Raw genomic sequence first — 13523 nt, 5'->3', positions numbered from 1 at the left:
CAAAGGACTTGAAATAAGTATGTCAAAGAGATGTTTACACACTCATGTTCACTGCAGCATTATTTCCAACAGCAAAGATATAGAAACAACCTAAAATGTGGTATATACACCCAATGGAAAACTATTCAGCCTAGGGAGAAAAAAAATATTCTATCATTTGCAAAAACAAAGATAAACCTAGAGGACATTATATTAAGGGTAATAAATCAGATATAGAGAGACAAATCTACTGTATGATCACACTTACAAGTGAAATTTAAAAGCAGAGTTGAATGAATAGTGGCTAGCAGAGGCTGGGGGAAGTGGACAGGGCACAGGGAGATGTTGGTCAGTGAGTACAGTTACAGTTAGGAGGAATACGTCTTGGTGTTCTAAAGCATAGCAGGGTGACTACAGTTAATAACAATGTACTAAGTATTTCAGAATAGATAGAAGAGGATTTGAAATGCTACCACAAAGAAATGACAAATATTGGGGGCCAGCATTATGATGCAGCAGGTTAAGCTGCTGCAGCTGCTCTGCTTCAGATCTAGCTCCTTGCTAATGTGCTTGGGAAAGCGGCGGAAGACAGCCCAAGTCTTTGGGCCCCTGCTATCCACATGGGAGACATGGATGGAGTTTCTGGTTCCTGACTTCAGCCTGGCCCAGCCCTGGTTGTTGAGGCTAGTTAGGGAGTGAACCAATGAATGGAAGATCTCTGTCACTTCCTCTCTGTCACTCTGCCTTTCAAATGAAGAAGAAAGAAGAAGAGAGAAAGAATGAACAAAGCAAAGACTATTTGAGGTGATACATATACATATGTATACATTTGTCAAAATATTACATTGTACCTCCAAAATATGTCAATTAAAATTTTCAGAAAGTCTCTAAAAAGTTAAAATTCAGTTATACTGGGATTAAAGAAACATTCAAATATTTATTACTGTTTTTTTCAGATATAAAAATCAAAATAAAAAATATCAACTGCTAGCTCTTGCCAACTATCCTATAAACTTTAGAAAAATAATAAACTACTATAGAAAACTTTAGACAGAAAAAAGAACAATATAGTGAACCCTTAAATACCTCAACCAGTTTCAACAGTTAGAAATATATATTCAGGAGCCAGTGCTGTGGCACAGTGGGTTAAGCTACTGACTGCAACAACAGTATCATAGATGAGCACTGACTGGTTCAAGTCCTGGCTACTCCAGTTCTGCTAATGCACCTGGGAAAGAAGTGGAAAACATCCCAAGTGCTTGGGCACCTGACACTCGGATGGAAGTCCAGGCTCCTGGCCTTAGCCTGGCCAAGCTGTGGTCACTACAGCCATTTGGAGACTAAATTAACAGACAAAGATATCTCTCTCTCTCACTCTCTGCCTTTCAAATAAATAAAGAAATCTTTAAAATATTATATATTCAACCTTTTATCTATAAATCATCCATTTCTCCCCTTTCTATAAAGGAAACCTAGACATCCACTTCATGTATAAATACTATTATGTGTTTCTAAACAATAAAGCCAAATAATTGCTTTGATTTGTTGGAAGCCCTGTATGGAATAAAAGTCAAAGTAGAGTTAAAAATCCAGGAAACACAGAATAATGTATGGCCTTCAAGTTAAGACATCCGTTAAGATGCCCACATTCCATATCAGAGTACTTGGGTTCAATACCAGGCTCCTGATTCTAGCTTCCTGTTAATGCAGACTGAGTTAGTCCGGTTCCTGCCAGCCATGTGGGAGATTTGGATTGAGTCCTGGCTCCTAGCTTTAGCCCCTCAGTTGATGAGGGAATCTGGGGAGCAAACTAGTGGATGGGAGCTTTTCTCTCTGTCATTCTCTCTTTCCTCATTTTTTCAAATAAGTAAACAATGAATGAAACCCAAGGCCAGCTCTATGGCATAGCAGGTAAAGCCATGGCCTGCAGTGCCGGCATCCCATATGGGCACCGGTTCAAGTCCTAGCTGCTCCACTTCTGATCCAGCTCTCTGCTCTTGCCTGGGAAAGCAGTAGAAGATGGCACAAATCCTTGGGCCCCTGCACCAATGTGGGAGACCTAGAGGGAGGAGAAGCAGGGGGGAGGGGAAGGTCTTCCATCCACTGGTTCACTCCCCAATTAGCCACAACGGCCGGAGCTGCGCCGATCCCAAGCCAAGAGCCAGGGGTTTCTTCCGAGTCTCCCACGTAGGTGCAGGGGCCCAAGGACTTGGGCCATCTTGTACTGCTTTCCCAGGCCATAGTAGAGAGTTGGATTAGAAGTGGAGCAGCCAGGTTTTAAACCAGCGACCACATGGGATGCTGGCACTTCAGGGCGTTAACTCAATGCACCACAGCATTGGCCCAAATAATTTTTTTTAAATCATGTGTGCTAAGGCAATTCTTCCTAATTGATTCATAAGCAATAATGCATTGCAGTTCTTACTATATCATTTCACCTGTGCGAGCCAAGGCTTCAGGTCCCTAGTGTAGACAGATGCCCAAGGAATAACAGGATTTCGGCTGAGCTTGCTATTTTATGTTGTTGCTTCCTTTTTTTTTTTTTTTTTTTTTTTTGGACAGGCAGAGTTAGACAGTGAGAGAGACAGAGAGAAAGGTCTTCCTTTTCCGTTGGTTCACCCCCCAAATGGCCACTACCGCCGGCGTGCTGTGGCTGGCATGCTGCGGCCAGCGCACTGCGCCGATCCAAAGCCAGGAGCCAGATGCTTCCTCTTGGTCTCCCATGCGTGTGCAGGGCCCAAGCACCTGGGCCATCCTCCACTGCCCTCCTGGGCCACAGCCGAGAGCCAGACTGGAAGAGGAGCAACCAGGACAGAATCCGGCGCCCCAACTGGGACTAGAACCCGGGGTGCCGGCGCCGCAGGTGGAGGATTAGCCTAGTGAGCTGTGGCGCCGGCCTATCCCCATTGATTTTTGGCTTTGCACTTCTTATGAGTTCAGTTACCCAGCATTTAGGGGATTATGTACTAGGAGGTCTTTCAGACTACTTAGTCTGTCATATTTTCTAGAAATATATCACCATGATTTATTTAAACAGTCCCTATTATTGTCATCTGTATTTAATTTTCTATCATGAAAATTCAGTGACTACATAAGTATAAATACCTCTGTATTTGCTTAGTAAAAAACCTAGATAGAATTGTGGCATCAGAATATTCTCATTCTTACTGCTTTTTGCTATTAACAAATTGTCTACCAATTATAGATGATTTTATATTTGTACTACCAATACGTAAGGTTTTCTGTTTCTTATCCCATAACCAATTTTCACTTTGACTAATTTTAAAATTACTCATAGGGTTGATATGCTTATTGGCTGTTTATAAATTGTGCCTATATATGTCCATTTTCCCTACTTCATGACCATTTGGTTTCACTGAATCTTTTTTTTAAAGATTCATTTATTTATTTGAAAGGCAGAGTTACAGAGAGCCAGAGCCAGAGCCAGAGCCAGAGAGAGAGAGAGAGGTCTTCCATCCAATGGTTCACTCCCAAGTCGGCCGCAACTGATGGAGCTATGCCGATCCGAAGCCAGGAGCCAGGAGCATCCTCCGGGTCATCCCATTTGGGTGCAGGGGTCAGGGACTTGGGCCTCTTCTATTGCTTTCCCAGGCCACAGCAGAGAGCAGATCTGTAGTGGAGCAGCCAGCTCTCAAATCGGTGCCCATATGGGAAAAGCGGCAGCTTTACCTGCTACACCACAGTGCCAGCCCAAACATACATTGATTTTAATTGAGACTGGGATACAGAAACAGATCAAAGAAAAAAGAATTGAAAGTCTAAATATAAAATTACCCTGCAATGACATCTTACACATATATGCAAAATGATATCTTTTTTTTAAATGATCTATTTTATTTATTTTAAAAGCAGTTACAGGGAGAGAAAGAGACTGGGTGGGAAAAGGGTGGGGGAGGTAAGAGAAAATCTGCTGATTGACTACTCAGATGACCACAATGGCCAGGATGGGACCCAGCTAAAACCAGGAGGCAGGAACTCCATCCAGGTCTCCCACATGTGTGGCAGGGGCCCAAGCACTTGAGCCATCTTCTACTAACTTCCCAGGTACATTAGCAGGGAGCCGGATTGGAAGTGGAGCAGCCAAAACTTGAACCGGTTCCCCAATGGGATGCCAGCATTGTGGGGGGCTGCAACTTAATCTACTGCACTACAAGATACAATAATATCTTGACATATGCCAGAAATGGTATTGTGGATCAGTGGGAGAAAGATTGGCCATTCAATGATACTGGCTTAACTGGTTATCCAGTTGGTGAAAAAATTCTAAGTAAATTAATGTGAAGTATGAAACTTTATAATTTTAGAAGGAAGCATAAAAGAAATCTCTATGGGGCTGGTGCTGTGGTGTGGCAAGTAAAGCCACCACCTGCAGTGCCGGAGCCCCACAGGGGCACTGGTTTGAGACCTGACTGCTCCACTTCCAATCCAGCTCTCTGCTAGGAAAGCAGTGGAAGATAGCCCAAGTGCTTGGGCCCTGTACCCATGTGGGAGACCCTGAAGAAGCTCTTGGCTCCTGGCTTCAGATCAGCACAGCTCCAGCTGTTGCAGCCATTTGAGGAGTGAACCAGCAGATGGAAGATCTCTCTCTGCCTCTGACTCTGTAATTCTGCCTTTCAAATAAATAAATAATCTTTAAAAAAAACTTTGTATGACTATAGATTAGGGATAATTTTCTTAAATAAGACTCAAAATTCACAAACAAAGCAATAGATTGATAGATCTCATTACATTAACACTACAAAAATTAGGTTAATAGAAAGAATCTATGAAGATAAGTTAAAAGATAGGCCAGGTTAAGACTAGAGAAATGTAATCACATCAAGAAAAAGATAGACGGGGCCAGCATTGAGACATAATGGGTAAAACCACTGTCTGTGATGCTGGCATCCCATACAGGCACCAATTTGAGTCCTGGTCGCTCCACTTCCAATATAGCTCCCTGCTAATGTGCCTAAGAAAGCAGCAGAAGGTGACTCAAGTACTTGGGTCCCTGCTACACATGAGGAAGACATGGATAAAGCTCCTGGCTCCTGGCTTTGGCTCAGCACAGCACCAGCTGTTGTGGCCATTTGGAGAGTGAACCAGCAGATGGAAGATCTTTCTTTCTCTCTCCCCCCACATCCCTCAACTCTGCCTTTCAAATAAATCTTAAAAAAAAAAAAAAAAAAAAAAAAAACAGATAAAACATTCAAATAACTCACAGAAGAGAAAAATAAAATTGGCCATACCCACAAGATACTTAAACTAGTAAGCAAGCAGACACAAAATGAAAGTACAATGAGATAACATTTTACATCTGTCATACCGACAAAGGTTTAAAAGGTTTACATATCAAGTGTTGGCTGAGATACAGAAAACAGAACACTCAAATATCCCTGGTGACAACAGAAAATTGTGCAAACACATTGTCATGAATCATCTGATAAAAATCCAGTCAAGTTGAAGGTACGCAAACTAGGTCAACCTCAAGAAAGAATGTTCATCCAAGTAATGGTATATAAGAAATATGTAATGGTATATAAATCACAGTAATACTGCTTGAAATAGCAACAATTTATAAATAATCTAAGTGTCCATAAGTGGGGAGAATGGAAAAACTACTTGTGAAATGTTCTTACAGGGCCAGCATTGTGGTACAGTGGGTTAGGCCTTGCAATGCTGGCATCCTATACCAGAGTATAAACTGGAGCCTCAGGAGCTCTGCTTCTAATCCATCTCTAGAAAATGGCCCAAGCACTTGGGCCCCTGCTACCCATGTGGGAGATCCAGATGGAGTTATGGGCTCCTATCTTCAGCTTGGACCAGCATTGGATAGACAATCTCTCTGTTTCTCTCTCATTCATTCTGTTTCTGTTATTCTCCCCTTCAAATAAATAAATAAATCTTTATAAAAATACAAAACACAGGGTAGTCAAGTCATAGGGAATGGATAGGATATAAATGCTCACACATACATAAAATGCACTGGTCTATATTAACACTTTAAATGGTTTAGTAAGTACATAGCAAAGGGCTTGGAGGGGCAGAGGAACAGCTGCATGAATCAAGATGGGAAAGTCAGTCACAGCTTTCACAATGACCATCACAATCCAACCTACCTTTCGTTTCTCATCATCTGGGTAAGTCCAGTAAGAGATACAGTTTCCAGAAAGGATACACCATCTTCGGTGCCAGGCACCAAAACCACTAACATCTTCAAATATAGTCTGGAAAAGTAAAATGAATTGCTGACTTTAGAAAACTGGAGAAAAATATCCCAACAATGAGATGCATATGTTTAACATACGTTAAACTTAAATATGTTGATATATTTCATATCTTAAAATTTATTTCTAATTTGTATGTCTTTTACTCATCATCTACAAACATTGACATCATCTACAAACATTTAAGACTATCCAAGGGGCCAGGACTGAGGCATGGTGGGTAAAGCTGCTGCCAATTCAAGTCCCAGCTGCTCTACTTCTCATCCAGCTCCTTGCTAATGCACCTGGGAAAGCAGTGGAAGATGGCCCACGTACTTGGGCCCCTGCACCCACGTGGGAGACCCTGATGAAGCTCCTGGTTCCTGGCTTCAAATTAACCCATCTCTGGCCATTGCGGCCATTTGGGCAGTGAACCAGCAGATGGAAGATCTCACTTTCACACTCTCTCTAACTTTGCCTTTCAAAAGGATCTTTTTTAAAAAAGGAGAATATTCAGATATTAACTACAAAGAAATATCTCTACCTAATTTAAAACTTTTTACAAAATATGTTGTCCCTATCCAAGTACTTGTCAAATGAGAAAAGTACCCCAATTTTGGAGAATAAAATGATTAAGAATATCATATCTTAAATATCTTAAAACTATTGAAAACACATGAAGTTAAACCTATCTTAACATGAAAGACTATTATTTAGGAGAACAAATTCTCTAACAGGATTAGAAAGAGTCAACTTGTGACAAACCTTGACGGATTACTGCAATGACACCAGAACTCCAGGTCCATTGCCATCAATAAGTAGCATCCCCCTGCAGTCCCGCAGGACTCTTGAACAGGGAACTAACTCACATGGTCTTTTCCTGGACGGACTTCGTAAACAATAATAAGTAGAAACTAGGAGTTTTCTCACGCTATCTATGGTTATAGTCACAACAGGGCCCTAATTTGTATAAAAGCCCCCACTTTTAATTAAAAGAATAATTCTTGTAGGAACTTTTACATTAAAGAACAAAGGAAGCTAAAAATACTTAGAGATTAGGGGTCAGTCAGCTTTTTCTGTAAAGGGCCAAAGAGTAAATATTTTGTGGATTTCCTGGGCCATATGGTCCCTGTCACAGCAGCTTTGTTGTTGTAGTACAAAAGCTGCTACAGATGCCAAGTGAACAGATGAGTCTACATTCTAAAAGTCCATAAAATAGGCAGCGGGCCCTACTATGCTGTCCCCAGGACAGATAATCCAAAGGCAACTCTGATTTTGGTTTCAGAATGTACCAAAGCTTTTACTCCTTCAAATCACAGCTTTATCTTTCTGATTGTTGGGTAGTTAATAATAACAATGATTATTTAGTTCTTGCTGTGATAGGTGCCATTCTAAATAGATTTTAATGTACTTTTAATATCACCTTAATCCTTAATCAATCATAGGACAGTAGGATACACACTCTTTTCATTGGACTCATTTCTGTGAATTTTCCAAAAGGCTGCTGGAATTAGGAGTGTGATCTCTGGGTTTGTATAAGAGAAAATCATTCTATAATAGATTGAAACCTCAAATTTATCCAATTAATTAATTAGCTCAGATTCATTAGCTTACTCCAACCGTATTCCCTCCTGCCCCACCTTTTTCTTCTCCCCTACCCCTCCTCTTTCCTTTCCAAAGCATGACTTTCCTGGGCAATACTACTCACAGCCACTGAAGGAGCAAAGAAAGGAATCTTGTTATTTCAATCTTAAGCACAAAAGTCAGCGCCAATGACTCACCAGCTCCTCCTTGTGTCTGTTTTTTATATCACAAAGGTAACAGACAAGAAAAATGTTGATGGCTAAGAGTAACACCAGATATCACAAAGGAACAAGAAAAGGACAGCATTCACATTTTTACAGCTGAGAAAACTGAGGGTGAAGGAAATTAAATAGCACACAGACACAAAGCAGAAGTGGGGCCACATAGCTATCCATCCAGAAGACCCTTCTCTTACTGCTCAGAGTGGATCAGCACCATAGAGCCACATCCCAGTCTCTGATGCTGATGCAGGCTCCCTCCTTTGCAGGTACCTGTGGTATATACGCAAGAGGAAACCAAATGCAGCCGCCTTCCCTTTCAAATACTATTCTCTCTACTTTTCATAGAGGGCAGTGGCAACTAGTCTCCAGCTCCTTCTCTATATTTCTGTAAGTGTGGGTGTGATAAGAATGAGCTTTAGGCTGCTGCCCATGCGGAAGACCCGAATGAAGTTCCTGGCTTGCCCCAGACCTGGCTGGTGCAGCCATTTGGGGAATGAACCAGAGGATGGAAGAGATCTCTCTCTCTCTCTCTCTCTCTCTCTCTCTCTCTCTCTATTGCTCTAGCTTTCAAATAAATAAATAAATATTTTTAAAAACAAAGAAGAATTGCAGAGAAATGGCCATTGATTTGGATTTGGTGAAGGTCACTGGTGATTCTGAGAATCTTTATTTCTTCTTCATCATTTACTTAGTACCCACTATACCAAAATTAACTGAAGATGTTGTGGACGAAGGGGCATGGGACCAGATAATATGTTTTTCTTGCTTCTCAAGATTTGAGCAGCAAACTTTTTGTCTCAATGTCTGCAGTTAAGAAAACTTCAGAGGCAAGTGTTGCGGCTCAGTGGGTTAAGCCACCGGCTATGGTGCCAGCAATCCACATGGGCATTGGTTTGAATTTTGGCTGCTCCACTTCCAATCCAACTCCCTGTTAATCTGCCTAGGAAAGCAGCAGAAGATGACCCAAGTGCTTGGGCCCCTGCACCCACATGAAAGACTGGGATGGAACTCCAGGCTTCTGGTTTCGGCCTGGCCCAGCCCCAGCTGTTGCAGCCATTTGAGGAGTGAACCAATAAATGGAAGATCTCTCTCTTTCTCTTTCTGTAACTGCCTTTCAAGTAAATGTCTTTAAGGGAAAAAAAATGAGCTTTAGGAATCAAAGCAGAGCAAAGTTGAAGAGATTTAACAAACCAGTTGAGATTCTACCTCAAAGACTAACTTGGTCAGACTTCTGAGTATACACAAATGAACCAGCCAACATAACAGGGCTTATCAGTTGCAAGAGGAATCTTACAAAACATGAAAATATTTACATGAAAAGAAAAAGTCAGTAGGTAAACATTGCCTTTAGTCAGAAATTTTGTAAAAAGCTTTTCCCAAGAATATCTAGTGCCACCTACTGGATTTAGCTGTAAAAAAAGCAAGCAAGGAAGAAAAACGTGTTGGAAGTATCCTTCAGAAGCAGGCTTCCCTTGCAATCCAGCTCTTTCTGCACCCTTTGACAGCAACTGAAAACTGACTTTTAACATCTCTTATAATATTAAGTTTATGACACAGAGAAAACCAATTAGATTTTTAACACACTCACAATCTTCTATGTATTCCATCACAACATTCCCCCTCTGATAATGGAAAAAGGATAATTCTTTTACCATCAATTCCAACTGTGAACTGTGGCTTGGGCTCATTTCCTCTACTCTCACAACCTTGTTCCAAGAATTAGCCTATTAATCCTACCTTCAGGTTCCCCAAGGTCCCTATTGTCAACCTGTTTAGCCCTATTAGAAGCTACCCATTTGCATTTAAAGCTACACAAGTCTCTTGCTCATCTTAATAAAATGTAGACAACCTCCTTCTTTCACTATATACACCTCTGCAAGGATGACACTCTATTCCTTTGCTGCCAAACTTTATTCCCAAGTTGCCCCTGTTCTCATACTTCACCTCCCATGACGCACTCTACAGTCACTTGCCGTCTAGCTTCTGCTCTCACCAAGGCTAGGATGGCCTTGAAGTTCAAAATAGTAACAGACCTTATCTACCTGGACCAATCCTTCCTTCAGACTCTCTTCCCTTGGCAAACAGGGCATTCAATTCTCCAATTTCCTCCTTTCAGCCTCCTCTGAGGAGTTCTCTCCTTGGCCTGACCTTGAAATGTTAAATGTTCCTGTGATTCTGCCTTACTCGCTTGCTCTAAGCTTCTATTACCATCTCCCCACTGCATATACCCAAATATTTATTTCAACTAAAACATCGATCTTGAGCTCCCGACTGAGATGTCTCTATATATCTAAAATTCAAATGTTTAAAATCTAGTTCATTCAACTTCCCACCTCAGGTAGGAATTGACTGGACAGGTGAAAGAATGCGGGAACTCTCCAGGTGATGGGTAATACTCTACACCCAACAGAAATCTGGGTTAGACAGGTGTGTACATTTGTCAAAGCCAGGTGACTTAAGTTTTAGAGGAAATGTCTAATGCCTACAATATACTTTGAAATTCTTCAAAAAAAGACAAGACAGATTGAATAATAGCTAGAGAGATGACTAGAAAGTAGATAATATGATAAAAAGAATAAAAAATTGTTAAAAGGTTAAAGATAGTTGAGAAGGTAAAATTCTATAAACATTACTACATGTAATGTTCATAATTTTAAACAACAAAATATTGGGGGAAAATATACCACCTCCTGTCCCAAACATAGGAACAAGGAGCATACATGCTTTTACCCAAAGATCCTTATCTTAGTAGCAGCGTGGCCACCCATCAGTGTGGGCAGGACTAGGCTGGGTGCCACTCTGACTACTGCTTTTCTACTCTCTGAAGCCAAATCATTAGCATCTGCCCTTCTTCACTTCTCCATGAGGGATCCTTCACTCCATCCTGGCTCCCAGTCCCCACCACCTCTACATGTAGCAACTGTCATCCATTCAGCTTTTCAGAGTTGCCATTTTCCAATTCATGTTCTATACATTGTTCAGAAAGATTTTCCTAAGCCCCAAAAGTGATGTTTTCCTCTGTTTAAAATCCTCTTAAGAGTAACCCACTGGCTTTAGTTTAATACCTGTCTTATGTCTCCTAACCATACTTTCCTCCCCAGGGACTCTCCTCACTACCCCACCCTCCTCACACACAAATACTCAAATGCTAAGCTCTGGCTATCCGGAAACAGCTACCCCCATCTGAACACATCAACCTTCTTTTCTTCGGGTGGCCACTGCACACACTCCCTGAAACACTTCATCCCTTTCCTGTGGCTAACTTATTCAGCAGTTCAGAAGTTACTTCTTCCAGTAGCTTCCTCTAGCACTCCCCATCTACAGTCAAGACTGGTGTTTTACCAGTTTACACCTATGTATCTTATGCATTCTCCTAGGATAATACGTCTGTTCACTTCTATTTCTCTACTCTTCGGTAACCGGGTTAATTTCTGTGGCTATAATATTCCAACAGCAGCATCATGACTGGCATGTAGAGGACATGCAACAAGTATTTATTGAACTAGTTTATCACGTCATCACACAGGCTTTCATTCCTTCAAAAAACCAAGTCTGTATATCACAAAATGAAAAAAAGAAAATAAAGTTTGATGTTACTTACTAGAAAACCTCTTTCCTCAACATTTGAATTCACTTGACACTTTATTTTTAAATAAATATGACCCTCCAAAGGAGATAAAAAGGGCACCTGTGAAGAAACAGAGTAAATTATTTATAAAATCATTTCAAAGTGTGACTTTTCTTGATAAAATGCATGTAACTCATTAACAGAGAATATTACATCTTGAAAACACAGTATTTCTAAAGCTAGAATGTAAATATGTGGCCAAAAGCCATGGGTTCCTTAGCAATAAATACTATTGAAGAAAAAATTAATTTAAGATACAGCCTGACAGAAACAAAAGCCTAAGTCCCAAGAAACTGTGAGAAAGAAAACACAGATTTAGGAAAAGAACGCAACTGTTTATATATTCTCTATCACAGGAGAATACATTCAACAGGGGATTGCATAAACCATGCTGTAACTTCATACAATATAGCAACAGAGGTTGTGGCATGGTGAGTTAATCTGAGACACCTATATCCCATAATAGAATGCAGATTTGAGTCTGGGAGGCAAAATGATTGAAGTATTTGGGCCCTGTCAACCACATGGGATAATCCTAGCCCATCACTGACTATGAACCACTCAGGGGAGTGAACTAACAGATGGAAGACTTCTGTCCATCTCTCATTCTGTGTGTGTGTGTGTGTATGTGTGTGTGTTTCTGTCTTAAAAGTAGATGAAAACAAACATTTTTTAAACATTCATACAGGGCCAACACTGTGAAACAGGGGATTACGTTGCCGGCTGCAGAGCTGGTATTCCGTGAGGGCACCAGTCCAAGTTCTGGCTGCTCCACTTTTGATACAAGTCCCTGCTAATGTGCCTGGGAAAGCAGTGGAGGTTGGCCCAAGTGCTTGGACCCCTGCCACCCACATGGATGACTGACTCAGATAAGAAGTTCCTGGCTCCTAGCTTTGGCCTGGCCCAGCTCTGGCCATTATAGCCATCTGGGGAGTGAACTATCAGGTGGAGAATCTCTCTTTCTCTGTCTCTCTGTCTCTCTCTCTCTCTGCAACTCTGCCTTTCAGATAAATAAATGAATGAACCTTTAAAAAAATCCATATAATATTACTCAGCAACAAATACAATAAACAGTAGAAACAATAGTCAATCCCTGACTTCTACAGAATTGTAAGAGGCAACAAATAACCAAAGCAATCTTGAAAAAAAATGAACAAAGTTGGAGTAATCCTACTTCCCAATTTTAAAAATGAATTCAAAGTTTTACAGTATGGTATAAGGATACACATATAGACAAAAGGAATACAATCAAAAATTCAGAGGTAATCTGATATATCTATGGGCAAAAGGTCTTGACAAGGTTGCCAAAACCATTCAAAGTAAAAGAGCAGAGTGTTTGACAAATGGCACTGAGAAAACTGGCTATGACATACAGTCTGAATGAAGCTGGACTTACACCTCATACCAAATAAAAAATGAACTCAAAATGAGTAAGACCTAAATATGAGAGCAAAATTCATAAAGCTCTTAAAAGAAAATACAGAAATAAAGCTTCATGATCACAGATTTGGCAATGGAATCTCACATATGATAGTAAAAGTATATATACCACCAAAAAAAAAAAGACTTCATCAAAATTAAAAACCTTTCAGTTTGGAGGCTCCCCAAAAAACTGAAAAAGAAGGAAATTCTGTTATATGCTGCTACGTATATGAATCTTGAGGACATTATGTTGACTGAAATAACCAGGAGCAGGACAAATCCTGCATGATTCCAATCATATGAGGTATCTACAGGAAGCAAATTCACAGAGGCAGAAAACAGAATGGGGTTACCATAGGCTGGAGACAGGGGAAAAAGGGAGCTGAGGTGACTGGTACAGAATTTCAGTAAGATGAAAAAGTTCTAGACATCTGCTGTACAGCACTGTACTTATAGTTAACAATACTATAGTAAAATATTAAA

The 13523-nt window shown here is 40.6% G+C and overlaps 1 protein-coding gene across 7 annotated transcripts in view; it reads right to left on the bottom strand.

The window, feature by feature from the left end:
* ANLN (anillin, actin binding protein) overlaps positions 1 to 13523 on the bottom strand; it is an 85039-nt gene that overhangs the window by 4699 nt on the left and 66817 nt on the right. For all 7 annotated transcript variants that reach the window (XM_051853292.2, XM_070059721.1, XM_008261642.4 and 4 more), the window contains 2 exons: positions 11592 to 11678; positions 6099 to 6206 (listed from right to left, as the gene is read on the bottom strand). In XM_051853292.2, the coding sequence (XP_051709252.2) occupies positions 6099 to 6206; positions 11592 to 11678 (195 nt within the window). The remainder of the gene's footprint in view (positions 1 to 6098; positions 6207 to 11591; positions 11679 to 13523) is intronic.

This window comes from Oryctolagus cuniculus, chromosome 16 (genome assembly GCF_964237555.1).
Source record: "Oryctolagus cuniculus chromosome 16, mOryCun1.1, whole genome shotgun sequence".
NCBI classification, from domain to species: Eukaryota; Metazoa; Chordata; class Mammalia; order Lagomorpha; family Leporidae; genus Oryctolagus; species Oryctolagus cuniculus.
The sequence above is the reverse complement of the archived record's forward strand: the minus strand, read 5'-3'. Positions and strand labels throughout refer to the sequence as shown.